Source organism: Pan troglodytes, chromosome 5, assembly GCF_028858775.2.
Source record: "Pan troglodytes isolate AG18354 chromosome 5, NHGRI_mPanTro3-v2.0_pri, whole genome shotgun sequence".
NCBI lineage: Eukaryota > Metazoa > Chordata > Mammalia > Primates > Hominidae > Pan > Pan troglodytes.
This window is the reverse complement of record NC_072403.2, coordinates 85,697,084-85,722,789: the sequence shown is the minus strand read 5'-3', so window position 1 is coordinate 85,722,789 and position 25,706 is coordinate 85,697,084. Positions and strand designations below refer to the sequence as shown.

Below are 25,706 nucleotides of genomic sequence, written 5' to 3'. Positions count from 1 at the left end.
CTGCAAAATGTCAGTGACCTAAATTTACAAAAAAAAAAAAAACTGAAGAGGCAATTTACAAAAGTAGAAATATAAGTTATTAATAAGCAGAAAAATATTCAGCCTCACTGATAATCAAAGCAATGCAAATGACAACATCCATGAGATACAGTTTTTTCAAAAATGAGATATTTGCATGTACCCCATTAGCAATGCTTTTTTTTTTAAGAATAGTACTAATTGCTAGCAAGAGTGGGTAAAACAGGCTAAAAGAGTAAAACTGTCAGATCCTCAAAAAATTAACATAGAATTAGAATATGACCCAGTAATTCCACTCCTAGGTATACACACAAAAGGACTGAAAACAGTAACTCCAAGAGATACTTGTATGCCACCGTTCATTGCAGCAATAGTTACAATAGCCAAAAAGGTGGAAATAACCTGTGTCCATCAGCAGAAAAATGGATAAACAAAATGTGGTATATATACACAACACAATATTATTCAGCCGTAAAAAGAAATGAAGCTCTGAGGCTAGGTGCGGTGGCTCACACCTGTAATCCCAGCACTTTGGGAGGCCGAGGCGGGCGGATCATGAAGTCAGGAGTTTGAGACCAGCCTAGCCAACATAGTGAAACCCCGTCTCTACTAAAAATACAAAAAATTAGCTGGGCGTAGTGGTGGGCGCCTGTAGTACCAACTACTCGGGAGGCTGAGGAAGGAGAATGGTTTGAACCCGGGAGGCGGAGGTTGCAGTGAGCCAAGATCGCGCTATTGCACTCCAGCCTGGGTAACAGAGCAAGACTCCGTCTCAAAAAAAAAAAAAGAAATGAAGCTCTGATACATGCTACAACATGGAAGAATCTTGAAAACACTGTGCTAAGTGAAATAAGCCAGACACAAAAGGGCAAATATTATATAAATGTGAAATATCTAGAATAGGTAAATTCATAAAGACAGAAGTAGACTAGAGGTTCCCAAGGGCTGTGGGGAAGGGGAAATGAGTAGTTATTGCTTAATGATTACAGAGTCTCTGTCTGGAGCCATGCAAATGTTTTGGAAATATTGGTGATGGTCATATAATATTGTGAAGTAATTAATGTCACTGAATTAAACACTTAAAATGGTAAAAATAGCAAATTTTATTTTATATATATTTAACTTCAATAAAAATCAAGTATTACACCTTTTTAGGTAATAATTTTGATACTTCTCCCTAAAAATTTACATTAACCAGACAAATTAAGACAAAGTCAGAATTAAAAATCACAAAAAAAACTAAGTTGAAAAAAACACATTCCAGCATAAAATTAAACACCTGCAACCACTATTTCTGCAACGCTAACAACAACCACGGCTGCATCCACAGTAAGCAACTAGAACAGGCACCAATAAGAAAACAATAAAATAAGAAAAAAAATTCATAATGTGTCAAGAAGCTGGCAAGTAGACAAGGGAGCCAGAGCCAGGCATATTGGAGAGAAAAGGCTACAGTTCCATGACTCCAACTCTGTCACAAAATACGAATACATGAAGATTTGCTTCTGCTCTTGCTCAGACACCAATTCAAGAAGCAGCATCTCAACAGCGGTTATCAGCACAAGACAAGAATGCCCTCTCTCACCGCTCCTATTCAATATAGTACTAGAAGTTCTGGCCAGGGCAATCAGGCAAAAGAAAGAAAGAAAAAATGAAACAAAGGGCATCCAAATAGGAAGAGAGGAAGTCAAACTATCCCTGTTTGCAGATGACATAATCCTATATCTAGAAAACCCCATAGTCTCAGCCCAAAAGTTTCTTAAACCGATAAACAACTTCAGGAAAGCCTCGATGTGTGAAAATCACTAGCATTCCTATACACCAACAACACACAGCAGAGAGCCAAATCAGAAATAAACTCCCATTCACAACTGCCACAGAAAGATAAAATACTTAAGAACACAGACAACTAGGGAGGTAAAAGATCTCTACAAGGAGAACTACAAACCACTGCTCAAAGAAATCATAGATGAACAAACCAATGGGAAAACATCCCAAGCTCATGAATAGGAAGAATCAATATTGTTAAAATGGCCATACTGCCCAAAGCAATTTATGTATTCAATGCCATTCCTATTAAACTACTACATTCTTCACAGAACTAGAGAAAAGTATTTTAAAATTTATATGGAACCAAAAAAGAGCTCGTATAGCCAAGACAATCCTAAGCAAAAAGAACAAAGCTGGAGGCATCATGCTACCAGAGTTCCAACTGTACTACAAGGCTATAGTAACCAAAACAGCATGGTACTCACACAAAAACAGACACATAGACCAATGGAACAGAATAGAGAACCCAGAAATAAGACTGTACATCTACAACTATCTGATCTTCAACAAATCTGACAAAAACAAGCAATGGGGAAAGGATTCCCTATTCAATAAATGGTGCTGGGAGAGCTGGCTAGCCATACGCAGAAGACTGAAACTGGACCCCTTCCTTACATCATATACAAAAATTAACGAAAGATGGATTAAAAACTTATATGTAAAACCCAAAACTATAAAAACCCTGGAAGACAACCTAGGCAATATCATTCAGGACATAGGAACAGCCAAAGATTTCAAAAGCAATTGCAACAAAAGCAAAAATTGACAAATGGGATCAAATTAAATGAAAGAGATCTGCACAGCAAAAGAAACTATCAACACAGTAAACAACCTACAAAATGGGAGAAAATTTTTGCAAACTGTGCATCTGACAAAGATCTAATATCCAGCATCTATAAGGAACTTAAACAAATTTACAAGAAAAAAAAATTTTTTTAAGCCAGCGAAGGGGCCAGGCACAGTGGCTCATGCCTCTAATCCCAGCACTTTGGGAGGCCAAGGTAGGCAGATCACCTGAGGTCAAGAGTTTTTGAGACCAGCCTGACCAACATGAAGAAACCCCGTCTCTACTAAAAAATACAAAATTAGCCAAGCATGGTGGCACATGCCTGTAATTCCAGCTACTTGGGAGGCTGAAGCAGGAGAATCACTTGAACCCGGGAGGTGGAGGTTGCAGTGACCCGAGATCATACCACTGCACTCCAGCGTGGGCAACAAGGGGGAAACTCCATCTCAAAAAAATAAAAAATGGGCAAAGGATATGAACAGACACTTTTCAAAAGAAGTCATACATGCATACATGAGGCCTACAATCATATGAGAAAAAGCTCAGCATCACTGATCATTAGAGAAATGCAAATCAGAACCATAAGGAGGCCACCAGGCACAGTGCTCACATCTGTAACCCCAGCACTTTGGGAGGCCAAAGCAGGAGGATCACTTGAGATCAGGAGTTTGAAACCAGCCTGTCCAACATGGTGAAACCCTGTCTCTATTAAAATACAAAAATCAGCTGGGTATGGTGGCTCACGCCTGTAATCCCAGCTACTTGGGAGGCTGAGGCAGGAGAATCACTTGAACCCAGGAGGTGAAGGTTGCAGTGAGCCAAGATCATGTCACTGCACTCCAGCCTGGGTGACAGATCAAGGCTCTGTCAAAAAAAAAAAAAAAAAAAAGGCCACTTGCGTGGTGGCTCACGCCTGCAATCCCAGCATTTTAGGAGGCCGAGGCAGATGGATCACAAGGTCAGGAGTTTGAGACCAGCCAGGCCAACATGGTGAAACCCCTTCTCTACTAAAAAAATTTAAAAATTAGCCAGGCGTGGAGGCGACACCTGTAGTCCCAGCTACTCGGGAGGCTGAGGCAGGAGAATTACTTGAACCTGGGAGGCAGAGGTTGCAGTGAGCCGAGATCACACCACTGCACTCCAGCCTGAGCAACAGAGTGAGACTTTGTCTCAAAAAAATAAAATAAAATAAAAACACACAATGAGATACCATCTCACACCAGTCAGAATGGATAGCTATCATTTAAAAGTCAAAAAAATAACAGATGCTGGAGAGGTTGTAGAGAAAAGGAACACTTATACACTGTTGGTAGGAGTGTTAATTAATTCAGCCATTGTACAAGACAATGTGACAATTCCTCAAAGACAAGACAGAAACACCATTTCAATACTAGCGATCCCATTATTGGGTATATATCCAAAGGAATATAAATAATTCTATTATAAAGATGTATGCATGCATATGTTCATTGCAGCACTATTCACAAAAGCAAAGACATGGAATCAAACTAAATGTCCATCAATGATAGACTGGATAAAGAAAATGTGGTACATGTACACCATGGAATACTAGGCAGCCATAAAGAACAAGATCATCTCCTTTGCAGGTACGTGGATGGAGCTGGAGGTCATTATCCTTAGCAAACTAACTCAGGAACAGAAAACCAAATACCACATGTTCTCACTTATAAGTGGGAGTTAAATGATGAGAACACATGGACACATAGAGAGGAACAACACACAGTAGGGATTGTCAGAGGGTGGAGGGTGGGAGGAGGGAGAGGATCATGAAAAATAACTAATGGGTACTGGACTTCATACCTGAGTAATGAAATAATCTATACAACAAACCCCTATGACACAAGTTTGCCTATGTAACAAACCTGCACATGTACCCCTGAACTTAAAAGTTTAAATAAATAAATAGATAAACAAATGATGGTTACAGGGGCGAGGGGGAAAGGAAGAAGAAAATGGGAATATAGAGGTCAAGGGATACAAAATAGCAGATATGTGGGATGAAAAAATGCAGTTATATAATCTACAACATGAGAGATATAGTTAATAGAATTGTATGATATTTGGAGTTTTCATTAAATCGATTTTAACTGCTTTTGTCACAAAAATGTAGCTATGCAAAATGATAAATATGTAAATTTGCTTCACTACAGTAACCATTATACTGCCTATATGTATTCCATAACCTCATGTATACACAATAACCTCATATATACATATATACATATATATACACATAATCTCAAATATACACAATAAAATTTATTTTAAAAAAAGCAAAAGCAGCATCTGTCTCATAAAGAAATCTTCCTGTTCTCACTGGCTCAATAAACAAAGCACTGTCAAAGCTGCAGCATAGGCTAACGACAAGAAGGCTAATGTCTAAAAATTATTCCTGGAAGATCCACATACTTAAATTATTCCAAGGCATTCAAGAGGCTATTGACAACACATATAAATTTAACAAAAAAAAAAAAAAAAAGAAGCCAAAACAGTCTACTATGACAGGATCCTCACTCCCTCCTCCAGAACCAACTGGAGAAACAATAAAAGCAAGCAGAAAACTTTAACGTGCACAATGAGAAAACCCCAGGAAGAGTGGTGGACATCTTGAATTGGTCTTGGGAGAAAGTGCATCGCTTCAGTCTAAGGCAGAAGGCAGCTAGACGCAGCAGCAGACATAGTCAGAAAACAGGCTGGAGGAGAGGTTTTTAAACTTTGCTCTTATTTCCCTCCAGGGGGTAGCCTCAGGACACACAGTCCTGGCAACTTCACTGCCAAAATCAACAGCAGTAGCAGCTCAGACTGCCTGTGCAAGTATCCAAAAGATAATACCAGGTCAGCACCTCTGCCTCTCTAGTGTGGGAAAGTGAGGAAAACACGCAGACAGACCCATGTCCCTCAAGCATTCACTCTTCCTCTCCTCCTCCTCCAAACCCTCAGGGCTGGTGAATCATAACCTCAGGAGACCTTCTCTTACTGGTGCTCTTTTCCCCAAGGGTTTAAGAGTGAAACACTGAATAGAGGCAAGCAGCAGAAAGGATCAAGAGTAATTCTCTAGTCCATGAGGCTAGTCTTCTCCCCTCAGGAGGGGGTCATAGGACTTACACAGATTGGAACCTGATGCTCAGCCTTCCCTAATAGATATTATCAGAGGATCTGCCAAATCAGCTAGACTTCCAAAGAGTATAAATACTGTAGAAGTAAGACATCCAACTAGACAACATATAGCATGTGACACAAAATTACTGAAAAGTTCAATTCAATAATTTAAAATACACATAGCAAATATACACAAGGAGATAATGGGAAATATCAGAATATAAAACAAAAACAAGAAACAAAGGAAAAATAATAGATATTTAAAACATAATAGCTGACATAAAAGACACAATATGAGAGATTAAAGTAGATTAAAATACAGCTAATGAATGATCACTAAGCTGAGTCGACTGAAGAACTCTCCCAGAGAAACACAGAAAAGACAAAGAGATAGAAAACATAAAACAAAAAACTAAGAGATGTGAAGGAGGAAGTAAAAGTGCCAATTTCTGAATAACAAAAGTCCCAGAAGGAGAGAAAAAATAAAATGGAGAGGAAGAAATAATCAACACAGATTTCCACAATTAAAAAATGAAAGAACAGCGTAGATTGAAAGGGCAATCTATGGTAACATGGAACTAAAATCTGTACACGAGCAAAATGATCTGGCCAGGGTAGGAGGAGAAGGAGGAGACAGAGGTAGAGATCAAAAGGATATAGGAGCATACTAGAAGATTCAAATATTGATAACCTTTAGAAATCAACAAGGATAAATTAATATGGGTACAGTTTGTAACTAACAGAGTAACAAAAATAGAACGCATAACTTCTAAATCACCAAAACAAATTTAATCTAGCCCACAGAAAAAGAATCTAAATTTTAAAATATAGAAAAGCAGAAAAAAGTCCCCATTAGAAAAAGAATTACCATACTTATAAGTGGATTAAATAAAAGCTTATTAAAAGATGTTGACTATTAGATTAGATTGAAAAACAAAAGCAAAATATAATAATATGCTATTTAAAAGATACACTTAAAAACTTACAAAAGGTTGAAAATAAGAAATGTAAAAATACACCAGGAAAATATGAACCAAAAGAAAGCTGAGAAAGCAATCTTAATATCTGAAAAAATTTAATGTAAATATGCATATATTATATGTATATATAAATATACTTGTAAATATATATATAACACACACATATATAAATGTAAGTAGAGAGAGTGTGCAGCACATCAGATGGAGTGTGTGTGTACGTGTATGTATACACACACGTACACACACACAAACATACACATATGTAGGGAAGAAAAAATGAAATAATATATTTACCAAGATATTTAGAAAGCTATAAAATAACAGATACTATTATATTCAGTTAAATCAAATGCAAGATCTATAGACATAAAACTAATGTGAACTCAGGAAAAGTCAAAGAGAAAAAAATGACCAACTGGTTGTAAAAAAAAAAAAAGTTTTCAAAAAAAAAGAAAAGATTGAAAAAAATAGTTGTGTAGACTGAAGAAAATGTACAATTTTTCTGAAGTAAACTAAATTTTACAATATAATGACCAAATCAACCCAACTATTTATAGTTTTCTTTCTGATGTATTGTTAATCACTCTACTGAATCCATTAATAGACAAAAATTATACAATCTAGTTTACAACTGACAATGGTACACAAGAATATATCAAGGACATATAAATAAAAATCAAATGACTAATGAATATGGGATTCATTTATGCAATGCTAGATGTTCATATACTTCTTGGTTTGTAAGTTTTCTGCAGAGTACCATGATTTCACCCCCTCAATATACTGCAAATTCCTGATTCAATGGGAACTGTAATTTTTTTTTTTTTTTTTTTTTTTTTGAGACAGAGTCTTGCTCTGTCACCCAGGCTGGAGTGCAGTGGCGGGATCTCTGCTCGCTGCAAGCTCCGCCTCCTGGGTTCATGCCATTCTCCTGCCTCAGCCTCCCGAGTAGCTGGGACTACAGGCGCCCACCAACACGCCCGGCTAATTTTTTGTATTTTTAGTAGAGACGGGGTTTCACCATGTTAGCCAAGATGGTCTCGATCTCCTGACCTCGTGATCCACCCACCTCGGCCTCCCAAAGTGCTGGGATTACAGGTATGAGCCACCATGCCCGGCACAATGGGTGCTGTAATTATTTATAACCATTATGTATAACCAAAATAGAACACACTTCAAAAATTATCTAAAGCTCTCTTATCCAACGTAACCCAGAATAATGCAAGTCAATTTCCTAGTACTTTCTTGAGTGTCTTAAAATGTAGTATGAAAATGAAGGAAAACTATAGGTGGCATTTTTTATTGTATATATTTATGGAGTACAATGTGATATATTGATATTTGTATATACTGTGGAATGATTAAGCTAATTAACATATCTATCACCTTGCATACTACATACTGATCATTTTTTGTGGTGAGAACATTTCAAATCTACTCTTTTAGCAATTTTCAAGTATATGGTACATTATCATTAACTACAGTCACCATGTTGTACCACAGACCTCCAGAATTTATTCCTCCCATCTAACTTTAGGTGATAATTCTGATGAAAGAGAGCAAGGACACTTAACCACATAAGCTTCTTTCCAACATAACCATTACGATACAGATTACTTTTTATTTGGAAGCTTTACTAATTATTGACTTACACATGCAAAGGAACTAATGAAATGTTCTTTAAATATTTAAAGTAATACAATAAAGTTTCCTCTTTCTCTTGTAATACGTATTTTCATAATGAAAAAAATAGCTAAACTCACATTTTCCATTGTAATATCATTAGAGGCATTCATCAGATTCACACTTTTGTCAACAGCTACAATCCCAACTATGGAGTCAGGCTGTGTCACAGAGATCCTAAGCGAGACTTTCTCAGATGGTTCAGCTTTCACTTTACTCCAATATAGCTTTATCTAAAAAAGAGAGAAAGGAGGATTAACTTATTTCACTTTTTTAAAGCATATTCTTGCCAATAGCAGACCACTGGCTCAAAATATAGCAAAGATTCTACATTTGCCTTGGCTCGGGGATAATTCTAAAACCATACATAACCCTTCTCTAGGGAAAGGAATAAAAAAACTACTCCCAGAGTGTTTGCAAGTCATAGAACTTCTCACAGTGGTATAAATCTAAATTATTCTTTAATTCTGTCTTTTTTCTTCCCTTTCTCCATCTCCCACCCCTCAGATCCCAGCCAGTGCTGAGTAGAAGACAGCAGTGTCTAGCATACCTGGGGAAGGCCAGTATACAAAGGAGAAACACGAAAGAGGAAAGAAACTGCAGATGCCTACATGTTGGTGACATGAGCTTAGAAGTGAAGGCAAGGAGAGCTCCTCGGGGACTCATAGAACCACCTGGACTGAGGGTGAGGGGTGGCCTTTCCAAGGGAGTGGTGGTTAGAGCAAACACTAGTCCAGGCCCTCATGCTCTGTCTCCATGGCCTTCTAAACTTCCTCACCATTACCCTCAGGAAAGCATGGTCCTGGAACTACTAATACTTTATAAAGAGCATCAGTCATTGCATCACCGCTGAACGAAATGGCCTTGTCATGAGGCCCCTGCCTACTGGGCATTTTCTTTTTTTGTTTTTGAGATGGAGTTTCCCTCTTGTTGCCCAGGCTAGAGTACAATGGCGCAATCTCGGCTCACTGCAACCTTTGCCTCCTGGGTTCAAGTGATTCTCCTGCCTCAGCCTCCCAAGTAGCTGGGATTACAGGCGCCCACCACCATGCGCGGCTAATTTTTGTAACTTTTTTAGTAGAGACAGGGTTTCACCATGTTGGCCAGGCTGGTCTCCAACTCCTGACCACAGGTGATCCGCCTGCCTCAGCCTCCCAAAGTGCTGGGATTACAGGCGTGAGCCACAGTGCCCGGCCCCTGCTGGGAATTTTCATTTCATCTAGCTCTATCTCAACATTCTGCTGTGCCAATGATTATAATGCCTGACGAAGAGGGCCTTAACATTCCCCTCAAGTTGACTGACTTTACAAAGACAGGCTTCTTCCTAACTATAAGCCTCTGAGCTCCCTTTTCTTAGAGCATTTATTTTAGAAAATATGCAATTATAAATTCTTTCTCCAACTCTCTGAGATGTAAATCTTTTCCCAGCCTCTGGCCAGTTTTACAACCCAGGCATGTCTTTCTCAAGGTCCTCAGAGCCATCCTTTTGAAGTATAATCATCAAGAAAGACAGAGTCCCAATTGATCTCATTCTCTGTGGGAGGGTGGAAACCTAACTTCAGTAAGTACTAATTAGCAAACACAGACTACCTAATCACATTGACCAACCTCCCAACAATGTCCTCCAGCACTTTCATATGAGTTCACCCCAGTGCTTAAAGACTCTTCTGCCTTTTGTTTCAGCAGAGTTGAGTTTATCATCTCTCTCTTCTATTGCAATAGTCTTGAATAAAGCCTTCCTTACCTGTTTAACTTGTCCAGTGCAATTTTTTTCTGACATGCCTCTCAAACCACTGTATGTAGGTTACTTTCTCCACCTACACACTAAAGCATGGGGGAGAGGGAGCAGCATGTTCAAGACTCAGTCTTAGACCTTGTACTTCTCACTCTATACTCTGTACCTCAGAGCCCCATGGCTTCAACTTGCACTTCTCTGTGGATGATTTCTAAACCTAAATCTCTTGCCGCTCCTACAGCTCATTCATTTATTCCATAGTCATTACTGAACATTAATAAACATTCACTAACTTTCTCTTGCTTAGACATATTCCATTTCTAATTATGTTGTTTCTTTATAAATGTGATGATTATCACATAAAAATAAGAGAAAGATATATAGTTGCAAATGGAACTGAAACTAATTCCTTTCTCTTATAGCTAAGAAATTACTTGAAAGTATGCTATTCATACACTCTGCTTCCTCAAAGTCTGTGATCTTTTACGCTGTAACCAGCTTTAGAACCTGGTCTTGCTTTCTGAGATGTTTAAGCCTCCATAACTTCTACTTTAAAATTCACCTTTGTCAGGCAATTACTAGGATCACTAGAAGTCAAAAATTGTGCTCTACCACTAACAAAACACAGTGTTATCTTTTTAAGAACTCTTTTCATAAGCTAAAAAAATAGAAGTTTGTATTATATTTTAACAATCAAAGTGAGAGTAATAATTCTCAACAAAACTAAAGTACAGGCCTGGCGCAGTGGCTCATGTCTGTAATCCCGGCACCTTGAGAGGCTGAGGCAGGTGGATCTCCTGAGCCCAGGAGTTAGAGACCAACCTGGGCAACATGGCAAAACCCTCTCTCTACCGAAAATACAAAAATTAGCCAGTCTTATAACCTAGTCTCAAAAAATAAATAAATACAAATTTTAAAAAAGAAAGTACAGATCACTACTGTTACTTCTCAAATATTTTAACAAATAAAGGAAAAAGAAATAGAAGAACCATACTCTGCAAATCACTATTTAAAGGAATAATTTTTTACATAAGAGGATGGAGAGGGCAGCAGTTGTTAGTGACAGCAATGGCTCATTCTTATATACATGAGATGATGCAATCAGGTTTCTTTTCAGAGCTGGGGTCCAAAGGGATTTCCTACTCAAGCTGGTCACATTAGGCTATAAAAGGCACTGGTGCACTTGGAGACCAGACTCCACACAGATCCTCACATGCAGGGTAATCAAGCTCATTGAAAAGTTGCCCTGGGCTAGTTTCCAGCTAATTAAATAGATTAATGAAAGCCCAGCTCTGCTTCTACGTATTATCCTAGATGGCCTCACTCCCTCCCACACCCTTTATATCACTGCAATATCAACACCACACGAATTCTATGTTACCACTGGAATTTCACTCCTGAGCAATATTAATTCAACCATTTGAAAAATTCTGAAACAGCTTCATGATCTGAGTTAAAGTCTTAAAGACCAGAACCATAGTTTACAAATAGACTATCAATCCCCAATAACTCCACAAGTGAAAATATATATGTAATGCTAAATATTGAAAAGTTTAACCATAGTTCTAGAAATAGAATAATATAAATTTCTAACCAATTTGGCTTAATGATACTTTTCTAAAGAAATATTACATTTCTCAGACTTCACTAATATAAAGTTTTCTTTTAAACATCATTACCTTAAATCTTACCTTATTTTTAAAAACAAGCTGAACAGGAATTTTTAGAACATCACTTATAATTTCCCCATCATCTTCAATATAATACACAATTACACAGGCTTTTGGAGTCCAAGAATTTTCTGGTGTTAAAGAGAACATTGTTGAATTTTGTTTTCCTACAGCCACCAACTGTCCCCTGGATACTACCTGAAAAGAACAGTAGATGGGTTTAATTTATTGCCAAACCTAGTAGGATCTCATCTGAAGCTACATTAATCATAATTGTATGCATACACACAAATTCTTGAATTAAACCAGCTTCAAAGTCTTTTGGAATGCAGGAAAACCTCTCTGACAAACACAGAGAGCATATACTGAGAAAAAGAAAATGGTAAGATTGAAGTAATACTGATTGGAGCAACAGTAGCTTCATAGTCAAGAATCTATTTTTGATTGCAAGGAATACAGGGCACCATTGGGAAAGCTGAATTAGCAAAATTACCTGGTCATGGATAGCACTTTTTATTTTCTTTTTCATTTTTCTTACATTGTATAATTTTCTGTAATGAATATATATTGCTTATCAAATAGAAATTTAAATTTTAAACATAAAACAAGGTTTAGTTATCTATTTTAAATTGGAAATGCAAATATAGGTGAAGAAATAAAAAAGGTTTTTTATTTGATTGCAATGTAAAAACGACAGGCTAAAAAGGTATGAGGCTGTTATAAAAATTAATAAGTTTAGTGTAGATATAAGGTAGACACCATTTAAGATGATTCTCAACCTAAATGCCCATCAAAGGTGGACTGGATAAAGAAAACGTGGTACACATACACTACGGAATACTATGCAGCTATTAAAAAGAATAAAATCATGTCCTTTGCAGGAAGATGGATGGAGCTGGAGGCCACTATCCTTAGCAAACTAATGCAGGAACAGAAAACCAAATACCACATGTTCTCACTTACAAGTGCACACTAAATGATGAGAACACATGGACACATAGAGGGGAACAACTGACACTGGGTCCTACGGGAGGGTGGAGGGTAGGAGGAGGGAGAGGATCAGGAAAAATAACTAATGGGTACTAGGCTTAATACCTGGGTGATGAAATAATCTGTACAACAAACCCCCATGACATGAGTTTAGCTATATAACAAACCTGCACATGTACCCCAGAACTTAAAAGTGAATAAAAAGATGATTCTATAATAGATCATAAATTTAGATTCTATAAGAGATTACCATATAGCTTAACTCCTTCAATCGTTTGTTGCCACTAACCACCAACTCAAAAGGCGATCCCACCTAGAAAAAAACCTTAATTAATATGTACATATCAAAAGCAAGATAGTCCAATTATATTGTAATTCTCAAGTGAATTGTAAGCATTACCTTTATATTTTCATCTCTTGTTTTTAGTTGGATGTATGTCTTACTAGGAGACTTAAACAGACTATGAACTGCCATGCTACTTTTACTACCAAGGAAATAGGCCTATAATAAAAGAAAAAGGAGCTGTAAATGTTCATCTTTAGTAACACCTTGAGAAAAGATGCTACCTGCTGAACAATTATTAAAGACCAAATTCATCTTCACTTTTTTTTAATGCAAGAAAAATACATTCACTAGACATTGGATTTTCATCATTTTATAGCTTATACTGTAAAGAAACTGATAGCTTTAAAACACAGGAAAGGAATATATATATATATATATATATATACACACACATACACACATACACACACACACATATATGTGTGTATATATATATGTGTATATATTTATCTTTCATTTCAGTTCCTGTCAAAATAAAATTTCAAATGACTGACCTCAAACACTAGACTGGGGATTTGAGGAAATTCTCCATCATATCTTCACATTGCTATATTTTACTGTGCTCTTCGAAATGAACTTACAAGGAAAAATTTAGTCTAACCTTCAGCCACTGTCATTAAATTACTTTTACCACTCTCCTCCATTTTGTAAAACAGAAACATGTGTCCACTTCCTATGTACTTTCAGTTCTGACAGGTTGAGTGCCTACCACAAGATTACAACTGTAATGGTGTTGTTGCAGTGACACAATGATGGGAAACAGATGGCACCTTCAACTGTAGCTCACTGGAATCCTCCAGGATTGGGAGTTCAATCTTAAAAGTTCCACTTTGGGGGACAGTATAATTTATTTTCTGAACAGCTTCCATTTTCTGATTTCCACTGTGAGATCCGCTCCAGTACTCAGTATAGTTTCTCTGTGTCACTGTTATGACTACATTATTTCTTCTTTCTTCAAGAGTCAGTTGGTTGCCATCAGCACGAGTTACCTTCACCTAATGGTCAAAACAAAACATCTTAAAAACACAAAGGATTTAAGTACGATTAAATACAGTTTCCATCTGTAGTATTCTCATGCAATTGAACTCTCAAAAATTATTGGTAGCACTATAATATCCAGATTCAGCGGCCTCTCTCTAGGAGGCATCCAACATCACTGATTACTCCCTTGTTAATATTATGGATTCCCTTAACTTTCACGGCTCCAAAATAACCCCCTTCACTTCCTACCTCTCTTTCTGCATCCTCTCAGTGTCCTTTTCAGTTCCTCTTTCCTCTCCCTAAATGTGGGAATTTTGGACATCTGTTCTTCTCCCTTCCTCCAAGGTCTCAGCACTCCTATTGCTTAGCTTGTCATCTCTGTGATTGTACCCTAAAGCCAAAATTCCCATCCTTGCCTTTCTCAGGAGTTCATGCCCAACACCTCCAATTACCTGCAGGAAATTTCTACTTGGATATCCTGGACACCTTGAATTCACACATCTAAAATGAGCAACCATGTCATTTTCCTATTTTTGCTAACATCAGGATTTTGCAAGACTTTACATTTCTGAATTTTCCCTCCCTCTCCCCACCCCCCAAATCCAATGAACACCAAAGTCCTATGCTTCTCTCTTCCATCCTCTCCACTCCCACAGCTACCACCACAAGGCTGCCCATCTCCTCACTCCTGGGCTACAGCCATCCTCCTGCACACAGCCTGAGCAGTCTCCCTCAAACACTACCTGAGTGCACCCCGAACTTGCCAGCCAGACCTCTCCGTCTTGTCTCACTTCTTATCTTGCTCCCCACCTCCCACTCCCATGCCCAAGCATTTAAAACCCAACTAATCTTTTAAAAAACAGTTTAGACCATCCTCTTCCATAAAGCATCCCATAATAACCCCCATGCCTATCCCACAGCCAACTCTCCCCCTCTGAACGCCCATGGTTTCACTCTACTCATTCAGAAATTACCATTTGCAGCCTCAATTTTTTAAACTGACTTTTTCAAACTGCCTAAATTAAGATCATTGAAATCAGAAACTACCTGAAACATCTACCGACCCATTCAACAAGTGACCCCTCCATTATTTCTTTGTTGTTTTAGTTTTTTTTTTTGAAATGGAGTTCCACTTTTGTTGCCCAGGCTGGAGTGCAATGGCGCAATCTCCACTCACCACAACCTCCGCCTCCCGGGTTCAAGCGATTCTTCTGCCTCAGCCTCCCGAGTAGTTGGAATTAACAGGCATGTGCCACCACGCCCGGCTAATTTTTTGTGTTTTTAGTGGAGATGGGGTTTCTCCATGTTGGTCAGGCTGGTCTCGAACTCCTAACCTCAGGTGATCCGCCTGCCTCGGCCTCCCAAGGTGCTGGGATTACAGGCATGAGCCACCACGCCAGGCCTGACTCCTCCTTTCTTTAAATCAGAGATCAGCCAACTACTGCAAGCTGATAGGCCAATCCAGTATGTTTGTAAACAAAGTTTTACTGGAACACATTCCACTCTCACTTATTTATAAATTGGCTATGGCTGCTTTCACACTACAATGGCAGGGCTGAGTAGCTGTGACAAAGACCACATGGCCACAAAGCTGAAAATATTTACTCTCTAGCCCTTTGCAGAAAAAGTTTGGCAACCCCTGCTTTAAATCCCTGCAGAAATTAATTTGTAACACTAATCTTAATCTGCCATGAGTTATAGTTAAGTATGTATTTTCCTGTCACCATCACAAAAACTGTGAACCTGAGGGTAGGGACTGAGCCCTTCTTGGCTCTATAGCACTGCCCAACACCATGCCTTGCTCATTGTCAAAATTCACACAATTAATGTGTTAATTCAACATTATCTCCAAAAAATGAGATTTGTTGATAATTTTTTAATGTAACATCTTTGCTAGAACTACAATTAATCATTATAAAAACCAAATTGAAATTGAAATTTTTGACTACCATGTAATTATTTCAATTAATTAATAAAAGCTTCAGTGTAGCAATCCACATCTAACTTAAATTGCTTGTAAAAAAATACATTTTCAAAAAATATTTTTACTGTTGTTGAAAACTACTTTTTTAGAAAAAATAGACAAAGGTCATTTGGAAACAAATCTACATGCCCCACATATCTAAAGAGACAAAGTTATATACTTTTTGGCTTAAATTTTTAGAAAAGCATTGAAAATATTATTTCCCATTCTATTTCATTAAGCTGAACTTACTGCTATGGACTGGAAATAAATATACCAACTTACAGTGGCTGTGAAGTTGAGAGATGGCTTCAAGACAGTAGTATAATCAAAAAACTCAATGATGTAATCATGTTGCTTGAAGAACACATTAGTGCTTGCATTTCTTGAAATACCTTTTTTGGAAATTGCACAATTTAGAAAGCAAAAGTAATGTTTCACCAAAAGCTTCTATCCACCAAATCTCTCCATCTAACCTATTGCAAAAAGGGTTAAAAATATCAGGGCACATAAGCCTCATTCCCATATTGACTTTGACACTACAAGCACCACACAGTTCTATTATGTTCTCTATGGATCCCTTCTAAGCACCATTGCTGCCATTCTACCACAGTGACATGTACAACAGCAGCAGATTAAGGCCAATGAAAGAATAGTCTTTTGCTCTTTCGGGGATTGGCTAAAGTTGTTGAAATAGTAACAGAAAGGTCCAAGAAACTCAACTTTATTTTCTTATTAAAAGTGAAAACTGTCTAGGAACAGCTGAGATTTCAGTGATTTTAAAAACAAGGTTACCAGCTGAAAATGTAAGCCTTTCCATGTAGTTTTCAGGGGGAAAGAGTAGAAATGGAAAAAAAAAATTAAAAAGAGCTATCACATGTGCTTGAAGTAGTGACTTTCATAGAAAATAAGGTCCTCCATCATAAAATCATCCTGCAACTTAGACTAACAGTCATAACAATTTCAACATTAAATAGCATCTTTAGAAAGTCAATGATGCTCCCAAATGAAAGTGCCAGTTATAATAAGAAAGATGATAAAGCAGTGTCACATGAATAGTTCTACCTCCACTTTAAAGTCTACAAACCTGTAACTGATTCTGTCACCGTGGTTAAAATTTCTACTGGTCCAGGGGAAGATAGATCCAGGTATTCAGAAAGTCCATTTGAAGAATCCATTACATTTTTCATCTCTTCATCATTAAAAGAGAAGTTTGCAGATCCATTTATCTGTTTTGTTTAAAAGTTCAGTATTATTTACCATTTTAGCAATTCAAATTTTAGAAATAAAACTCAAACTAAGTCACAACAATATGATAGCTCTGGTACCATTTTAATCGCTATAATTGCATAAATTCTCATTTGTTCAATGCTGGAAAGCTCTTGATTTTCTTACAGTTAACTTTTTGTTAATTCAGTACTAAATCTTATTTCTAGAAAAATACACATATTTTACCCATCACAAGTTATAAAGTGTCTGCGAAAGTTACCTTAAATGTTTTTGTAATATTTTTCTTCTTTCCCCAAAAGGATAAAGGTAAAAATGTAAGCGTTACGTCTCCTTTCACTGGCTTCCCATATGTATACCTGAATAATTATAAACATAGTCTTTTTATGTATCAACTTGATATTGTCAGAACACAATAAAAATACTACTTTCAATAGCACACATTAGCAATTAGCAATCTAACATTTTAAAAAATTACATTGGGCTGGGCACGGTGGCTCACGCCTGTAATCCCAGCACTTTGGGAGGCCGAGGTGGGTGGATCACGAGGTCAGGAGTGCAAGACCAGCCTGGCCAACATAGTGAAACCCTGTCTCTACTAAAAATACAAAAATTAGCTGGGCATGGTGGCGGGCACCTTTACTCCCAGCTACTTTGGAGGCTGAGGCAGGAGAACTGCTTGAACCCAGGAGGTGGAGGTTGCAGTGAACCGAGATCGCATCACTGCACTCCAGCCTGGACAACACAGCAAGACTCTGTCTCAAAATAAATAAATTTAAAAAAAAAACATTATGGGATGGCAAAACACTAAAAAGAGAAAATTTTAAAAAGAAAAAAGTTACATTAAAAACATACTCCTACTATAATTTTTTAAACTAAACCCAACAAAAATGTCTTTAATAAATGGTGATCCTGGATGGGCACAGTGGCTCATGCCTGTAATCCCAGCACTTTGGGAGGCCGAGGCTGGTGGATCACGAGGTCAGGAGTTCAAGACCAGCCTGGCCAAGATGGTGAAACCCCATCTCTACTAAAAATACAAAAAAATTAGCCAGGCGTGGTGGTGGGTGCCTGTAATCCCAGCTACTTGGAGGCTGAGGCAGAGAACTGTTTGAACCCAGGAGGTGGAGGCTGCAGTGAGCCAAGATCGTGCCACTGCACTCCAGCCTGGGCAACAGAGCGAGACTCCAACTCAAAAAATAAATAAATAAATAAAAAATAAATGGTGATCCTTGAAATTAAGTTTCCAAAATGGGAAGACTTTTAACTATAGTAGCTTAAAACAGTTCTTAACACACACTCTGCCCAACCTCTGACCATCTGAAAGACTCCAGAAAATACCTGATCATAATTGGAAGTGACAGTTTCCTGTCCAAAGATTTTTTAAAGATTACGTAAATCTTTCACTCCTAGAAATCTGGACTGGCCCATTAACTGAATGCCCACGAAACTTCGCAGCTTTAGAAGATTTTTAAATGTCAGCTGATAGTGCAATCACCATGGTCTATTGCTACATGTTCCAATATTAGCCAGGAAGGTTTATTACACCATAGATTCTGAAGCACCAAATGTGCTCATGGCTGTCAAAAATTGATTTTTTGCCAAAAAATTTAAAATAAGAATAATTTTTAAAATCTGTAGTACCAAACTTAGTTTCTGGGTTTGTGTGTGTGTGTGTGTGTGTGTGTGTGTGTGTGTGTGTGTGTTTAGACACAGTCTCACTCTGTCACCCAGGCTGGATGCAGTGGCATGATCTCGGCTCACTGCAACCTCCACCTCAGGGGTTCAAGAGATTCTCCTGCCTCAGCCTCCTGAGTAGCTGGGATGACAAGCGCACACCACCACGTCCAGCGAATTTTATTTTATTTTATTTTTTGAGACAGAGTCTCGCTCTGTCACCCAGGCTGGAGTGCAGTGGTGCGATCTAGGCTCACTGCAACCTCTGCCTCCCGGGTTCAATCAATTCTCTGCTTCAGCCTCCCAAATAGCTGGGATTATAGGCGTCTGCCACTACACCCAGCTAATTTTTGTATTTTCAGTAGAAATGGAGTTTCACCATATTGGCCAGGCTGGTCTCAAACTCCTGACCTCAAGTGATCCACCCAGTTTGGCCCCCCAAAGTGCTGGGATTATAGGCACGAGCCACCTCACCTGGCCCAAACTTAGCTTCGTAAGTCAAATATTCTCTGCTACTTTTCTTTCTATGTATTAATTTTATCCTCTCTCATTATAGGAAAGTCTGTTCATGTGAAGAAGAGGCAATACATTTTACTGCCAGAAAGGCTTTTTTTTTTTTTTTTTTGAGACGGGGTCCCGCTCTTTAGCCCAGGCCGGATTGCAGTGGCACAATCTCGGCTCACTGCAAGCTCCGCCTCCCAGGTTCACGCCATTCTCCTGCCTCAGCCTCCCGAGTAGCTGGGACTACAGGCGCCCGCCACCGCGCCCGGCTAATTTTTTGTATTTTCAGTAGAGACGGGGTTTCACCGTGTTAGCCAAGATGGTCTCGATCTCCTGACCTTGTGATCCGCCTGCCTCGGCCTCCCAAAGTGCTGGGATTACAGGCGTGAGCCACTGCGCCCGGCCCAGAAAGCCTTTTTAAAGTACATTTCCTGGGTTGCTTCTATCTCTATTGTGAAATGCTGAGCCAGACATAGAAGTCAATTTTGCTTTGCAGTCTATAAATCACAGCAGTAAACGGCTGCTTCCTGAATCCATTAACTGAACACAGAAACAGCCCCTCATCTGGATCAACTCAACTCAAAAGCAAATCTCAAAATATAGCATATTCCAAACTAAGAAGAAAAAAAAAATCCAAGTTTAAATGCACCACACTTCAAACAAAAACAGTAAAGTCAGTGGAAACCCTGGTTAGCAACCTTAGCATCAAATTCATTCATTCAAGAGTCTTCGAAACCTGACTCTACTTGTATCGTGCTAAAGATTAAATAAAAGCAAAACTAGAATGCCAGGATATTGTATTTTAACAGAGTTATATCACATGGTAGTAAAAGGATCTTTAAAATCCAAATATAATTTAAAGTACTCTCAGACATAAAAATTTTTAATTTTGACTTTAATGTGAAGCAGTTTAGTTTTCCAAACACCAAGCTGGTTATAATAATTGTGAAACAAAGATACAATTATTGTCCCAAACAGAACCTGGAAGCATTTGGGATAAATTAATCACTCAGAAAATAAAAGCTTGACTAATTTTTAAAAAGCAAATCAGCCCAGGAATGGTGGAACATGCCTGTAGTCTCAGCACTTTAGGAGACCAAGGCAGGAGTATCATGTGAGGCCAGGAGTTCAAGACCAGCCTGGAGAAAATGGCAAGACCCCATCTCTATAAAGGAAAAAAAATTAGCCAGGCGTGGTGGCTCCCACCTGTAGTCCTAGCTACTTGGGAGGCTGAGGTGGGAAGATCGCTTGAGCCCAGGTGTTCAGGGATGCAGTGAGCTACGACTGCACCACTGGACTCCAGCCTGTGAGAGAGTGAGACTTCATCACTTAAAAAATATATATATATCAAAATATTCCAGGATAGTATCATTAACAAAACACGGAATTTTTTTCTCTGAAAGCAGCCATAGCACAAAAAAGGACAAAAATATTATAAAATAATACCTTCCCTTCTGATCAGTGGTAAATGAAAAAATAAAAATAAATAAAAAAGGGAAAAGAAAACATAAAAACCCAAAAGGAAAGGCTCTGGAGAACTTCCAGAGAGCTGAAAACATGGAGGTTCCTGGAGGGCGGCGTGCTCAGAAAGGGCATGGAAGCTCCGTGTTGCTTTCCACATGCCTCGCCTGATGTAACTCTTCCAGCTCTTCATCTCTATCCATTGTAAAATTCTTTGCAATAAGCCAGTAAAGTGTTTTCCTGAGTCCTGTGAGCAGCTCCAGCAAATTAGTCAAACCCAAAGAGAAGGTAGTGGGAACTCCGATTTACAGCCAATCAGTCAGAAGTACAGGTGACAATCTATTACTTGTGAGTGGCATCTGCAGTGGGGGGCAGCCTTGGAGTGAGTCCTCATCTATGATCTGATGCTGTCTCCCAGTAGATAGTGTCAGACTTGAATTGAACTAGAGGAGACCCAGCTGGTGTCCCCTGCAGAACTGAGTGATTGGGTTTTGGTGGAGAGAAATCCTCACCCACCTCTTCATGACCAGAAGTCACAGAAGTCTTCTGTGTTGATTGTTGAATGAGGATATAAGAGAAACTGAATTTCTTTTTTCCTATATCCACAGAACTCCAAATACCCGGCTTTTGATTTGGTATGAAGACCTTTGCTGTGCTACATACAGCTTAGAGCTGAAATCTTAAGGGTTATGTTGCTTATCTATTTGTTCTTTCTTTCTTTTTTTTTTTTTTTTTTTTGAGACACAGTCTCCCTCTATCACCCAGGGCTGAAGTGCAATGGTACAATCTTGGCTCACTGCAACCTCCGCCTCCCAGGTTCAAGCAATTCTCATGCCTCACCCTCCCGAGTAGCTGGGAGTGTGCCACCATGCCCAGCTAATTTTTGTATTTTTAGTAGAGATGGAGTTTTGCCATGTTGGCCAAGCTGGCCTCAAACTCCTGGTCTCAAGTGATCCACCCTCCTCAGCCCCCCAAAGTGCTGGCATTACAGGTGTGAGCCACTGTGCCTGGCCTATTTGTTCTTTCAATAGGTATATATTGGATACCTGCTCCATGGTTGGCACTGTAGTAGGCACCAAGGTGCTGTAGTACACAAGACACAGAGCCACCTTCGGAAAGGTGGATGAGCAAACAGCAGCTCTGTGTGACTAGTATTATGAGGGGTATAAGGAGGGTTGGGGGCAAGTAGTAAGCCTTGAAATTACCTACGTAATGGCCTATTAGTCAGAAAAAAGCATTTTACATTTTTAGAAGCTAAAGTAAAATTTCAGAATAGAGTTTGGGACAGTAGAGAATGGGCTGGAGTAGAGAAAGGTGGAATGTTTCAAAAGACATGAATCCAGAAAAGAGTCCTGCAAGATAAACTAAAGAATCTGAACTTCACTCTCAAGCTACAAGAGAAGAGTCCTTGAATTACTTGAGGGCAATCCCAGCCTGCACTTCAGAGAACAATTAGCCTGGAACTCTGACGATGCTTTTTGCCTCAGCAAAACAAAATGCCATGCGTTGTTCAACCTAGTGAGTCAAAATCATGACAGCCACCATAGATCTGTTGTGTTGGGCGGGTTGGAAGTCTCTGTGTTAGTATGATGTGACATAATGGATAAATGTGGATTATTTACTCATCTGTTAATTGCAATAAGGCAACCAATTCTCTCCCCCAAGAGCTCTATCCCCATTATCAATGGAAAAAAATAGAATTTAAGTAAAGATAAGTTACTTCAATTCCATGTCATCTGAAAAAAAAACAGTGCTATCTATAATATAAATCCCTTAATAAGTCTAAGAAATATGGGAAATATTTTAAGACTGGGTCGGCTTGCAAGCAGAGCGATAGATGCAGAGAAATGTGGAGCTCTGTCCCATGCTTATTTATTATAAATAGTCATTTACTGTCCACTAAGGTATTTTAATAAGCAAAAATTGCCCTAATATTCTGAAGTATATAATCAGCTTTTGGTCATACAGTTTTATAATGGTTTCGAGTCATATCAAAAGAAAAATGACACTTACTTTGCCGTGATGGTACCATTTAAATGCTTAGAATTCATAGAACAATATAATGGTGTCTGCAAAGTCACTTCAAATTTTGGTAATACTGGAAAAGAAAAGCAAGGGTAAATCTTTTTTTCTTTTTGAGACGAAGAAGCAAGGGTAAATCTTTTAAAGAATCTACTTCACTATCATCTTCCACTGAATAAAATGAAAAATAAAATTGTTGTGAAGGAGTTAATAATTTGTACTATTTGAACTTAAATTTATTAGAATCCAAATACATATTAAGACAGATGAAAAGCCCTTTGTTTCACCCAAAACTAGAAATCCCTAGTTTGGTCAGCTTTATATAATTAAGGTTTGAGGCTGGGAGCAGTGGCTCACGCCTGTAATTCTAGAACTCGGGAGGCAGAGGCAGGTGGATCACCTGAGGTCAGGAGTTCAAGACCAGCCTGGCCAGCATGGTGAATCCTGTCTCTACTAAAAATACAAAAATTGTTGGGCATGGTGGTGCATGCCTGTAATCCCAGCTACTCAGGAGGCTGAGGCAGGAGAATCGCTTGAACCCAGCAGGCAGTGGTTGCTGTGACCCGAGATCATGCCACTGCACTCCAGCCTGAGTGACACAGTGAGACTCCGTCTCGAAAAATAATAATAATAATTAAGGTATAAACTATTTTATAAGTACTAATACTATAATTGATATAAAGTACTCCACCAGAGTAAAAAATGTGTGTTTCTTTACAGTCTATAAAACTTTTTTTCTATAGTTCTCTGACCAAAGAAACAGGCCACTCTCATAACAAGGCACCTCACCATTCAATTAACATAAGAGAAGTATCAAAAAAGCCAAATAGTCAACAATATAGGGCAGACCTTCAGCTCCAATCAAGGCTAATGGCCCTGAATGTACCAAGACACTCCTAGACTCTAGATCAGTCTAGGACAGGGAGACCAAAAAGTCACGTGAGTCAACTATGACCCCGCCCCCGCAACCCCCACCACCAAGAAAATCCAAATGCCTCTTCCTCAAACATCATAGGTTTGCAATCAATTCCCCACCTCCACTATACCTCATTCAACAACATACAACCACCCAGCATACCATCACAATGGGATATAAAGATAGCCTATAAAAATGTTGGTCCCCTGACTTATTCTTCTAGATCAGGGCTGTCTAAAAGACATAAAATGGGAGCCATATGTGTAATTTTTCATTTCTAGTAGTCAAATTTTTAAAGTAAAAATAAGCAGGTGAAATTAATTTTTATATTTTACTTAACCCTATATATCTAAAATAGTATCTTTTCAACAAATAATCAAAATTTAAAAATGGTTATTAATGAACTATTTTTCTTTCTTTCATTTTTCTTGTACTAAGTCTTTGACATCTGCTGTCTCCATTTGGACTAGCCACATTTGAAGTGCTCAACAGCCACACATGGCAAGTGGCCCTGCTACTGGAGAGCACAGTTACAGATCAGAGTTCAGCAAACTATGACCAGCATGAACCAAGAACATTTTTTACAATTTTTAACTGGTTGAAAAAAACAAAAGAAGAAGAATATTTCATGACATATGAAAATTATATGAAATTCAAATTTTCATGCCCATAAAATAAAGTTTATTGCACCACAGCAACATTCATGTACATAGTATCTTTGGCTGCTCTCATGCTACCAAGGCAAAACTGAGTAGTAACAACAGAGACATATGGCCCACAGAGCCTGAGGTATTACTACCTGTATATTATAATTTCTACTGCCTAAATAAAACCCAATCTCAAAAAAGAAGCTCAAATCAAATGAAAAACTGCATGTGCAACCTCAAAATAACTATTCAAATTATAACTAATACTAAGATCCTATGCTTTCAGTCTCATCTCTCATTCCTCTCCATTCACCAACAAAATAGATGGGTCCCACTGTTTTTATCTATGGGTTTCTAACAGATATTGTAAGTATGGCACCTGCAAGAAGAGGATTTACCTGAGAAACAGACCATCTTTACCAATGTCAATCAAATGAAAAATATGGAAGAGAATTTGTTAAGTATTTTTAAGTGCAACATTTTAAATTTTTTTTATCACAACAAAGTAGAAAAATAGAAAAATCATGTTGTGGATAAGAAAAAGACTAGCACAATGCAACTATAGGTGATTTTTTTCTACTTTTTTCTGTATAATGAGATTTTAGAATTTTTACAAAGGAAAAAAAATATGGTTAGGCCTTTAAAAAACACCAGAATTTTAACTCCATTGAGATTTTTTACTTCAAATAATACATCTCTTAAAAATTTCTCTAATCTCTGCTGAAAGTAACAAATGTTTTTTTCTTCCAAAATAGATTGAGGAACTCTTACCATATTCTGAAACCTGAAATGATTGATAATATGTCTGGTCCTATTGGGCAGGGGAGAAAAAAAGACAAGAAAGTATATGAGTTCTTATTTATTTTGCTTGCTTACTTACTTGCATAAAACAATTTAGAAAATTAATTTTTAAATTACATTTATAATGATGCAATGAACAAACCTGTTTATTTTCATTTATGGAAGTGTATTTGTAGACAACTGCAACATGAAGCCTGTAAAATTTCATGAATTTTTCTTGCCAACCCATTAGCATAAAATGGTGACCTATCTCTATAATTCATTGCAGGTCATTTAAACAAACTGCTTAATCTGACTTCCATCATTTGTGAAATAAGAACTAGATTAAACTAGATAATTCAGGAATTTATG

At 38.1% G+C, this 25,706-nt stretch overlaps 1 protein-coding gene across 1 annotated transcript in view; it reads right to left on the bottom strand.

Moving 5' to 3' along the window:
* Nucleotides 1-25,706, bottom strand: part of CD109 (CD109 molecule) — a 135,862-nt gene that overhangs the window by 50,240 nt on the left and 59,916 nt on the right. Inside the window, exons 6-15 of the mRNA XM_518588.8 lie at nt 25,326-25,365; nt 22,983-23,067; nt 17,593-17,689; nt 17,191-17,332; nt 16,389-16,498; nt 13,930-14,154; nt 13,214-13,315; nt 13,064-13,126; nt 11,845-12,021; nt 8,499-8,651 (exon numbers count right to left, since the gene is read on the bottom strand). Coding sequence (XP_518588.3) covers nt 8,499-8,651; nt 11,845-12,021; nt 13,064-13,126; nt 13,214-13,315; nt 13,930-14,154; nt 16,389-16,498; nt 17,191-17,332; nt 17,593-17,689; nt 22,983-23,067; nt 25,326-25,365 — 1,194 coding nt within the window. The remainder of the gene's footprint in view (nt 1-8,498; nt 8,652-11,844; nt 12,022-13,063; nt 13,127-13,213; nt 13,316-13,929; nt 14,155-16,388; nt 16,499-17,190; nt 17,333-17,592; nt 17,690-22,982; nt 23,068-25,325; nt 25,366-25,706) is intronic.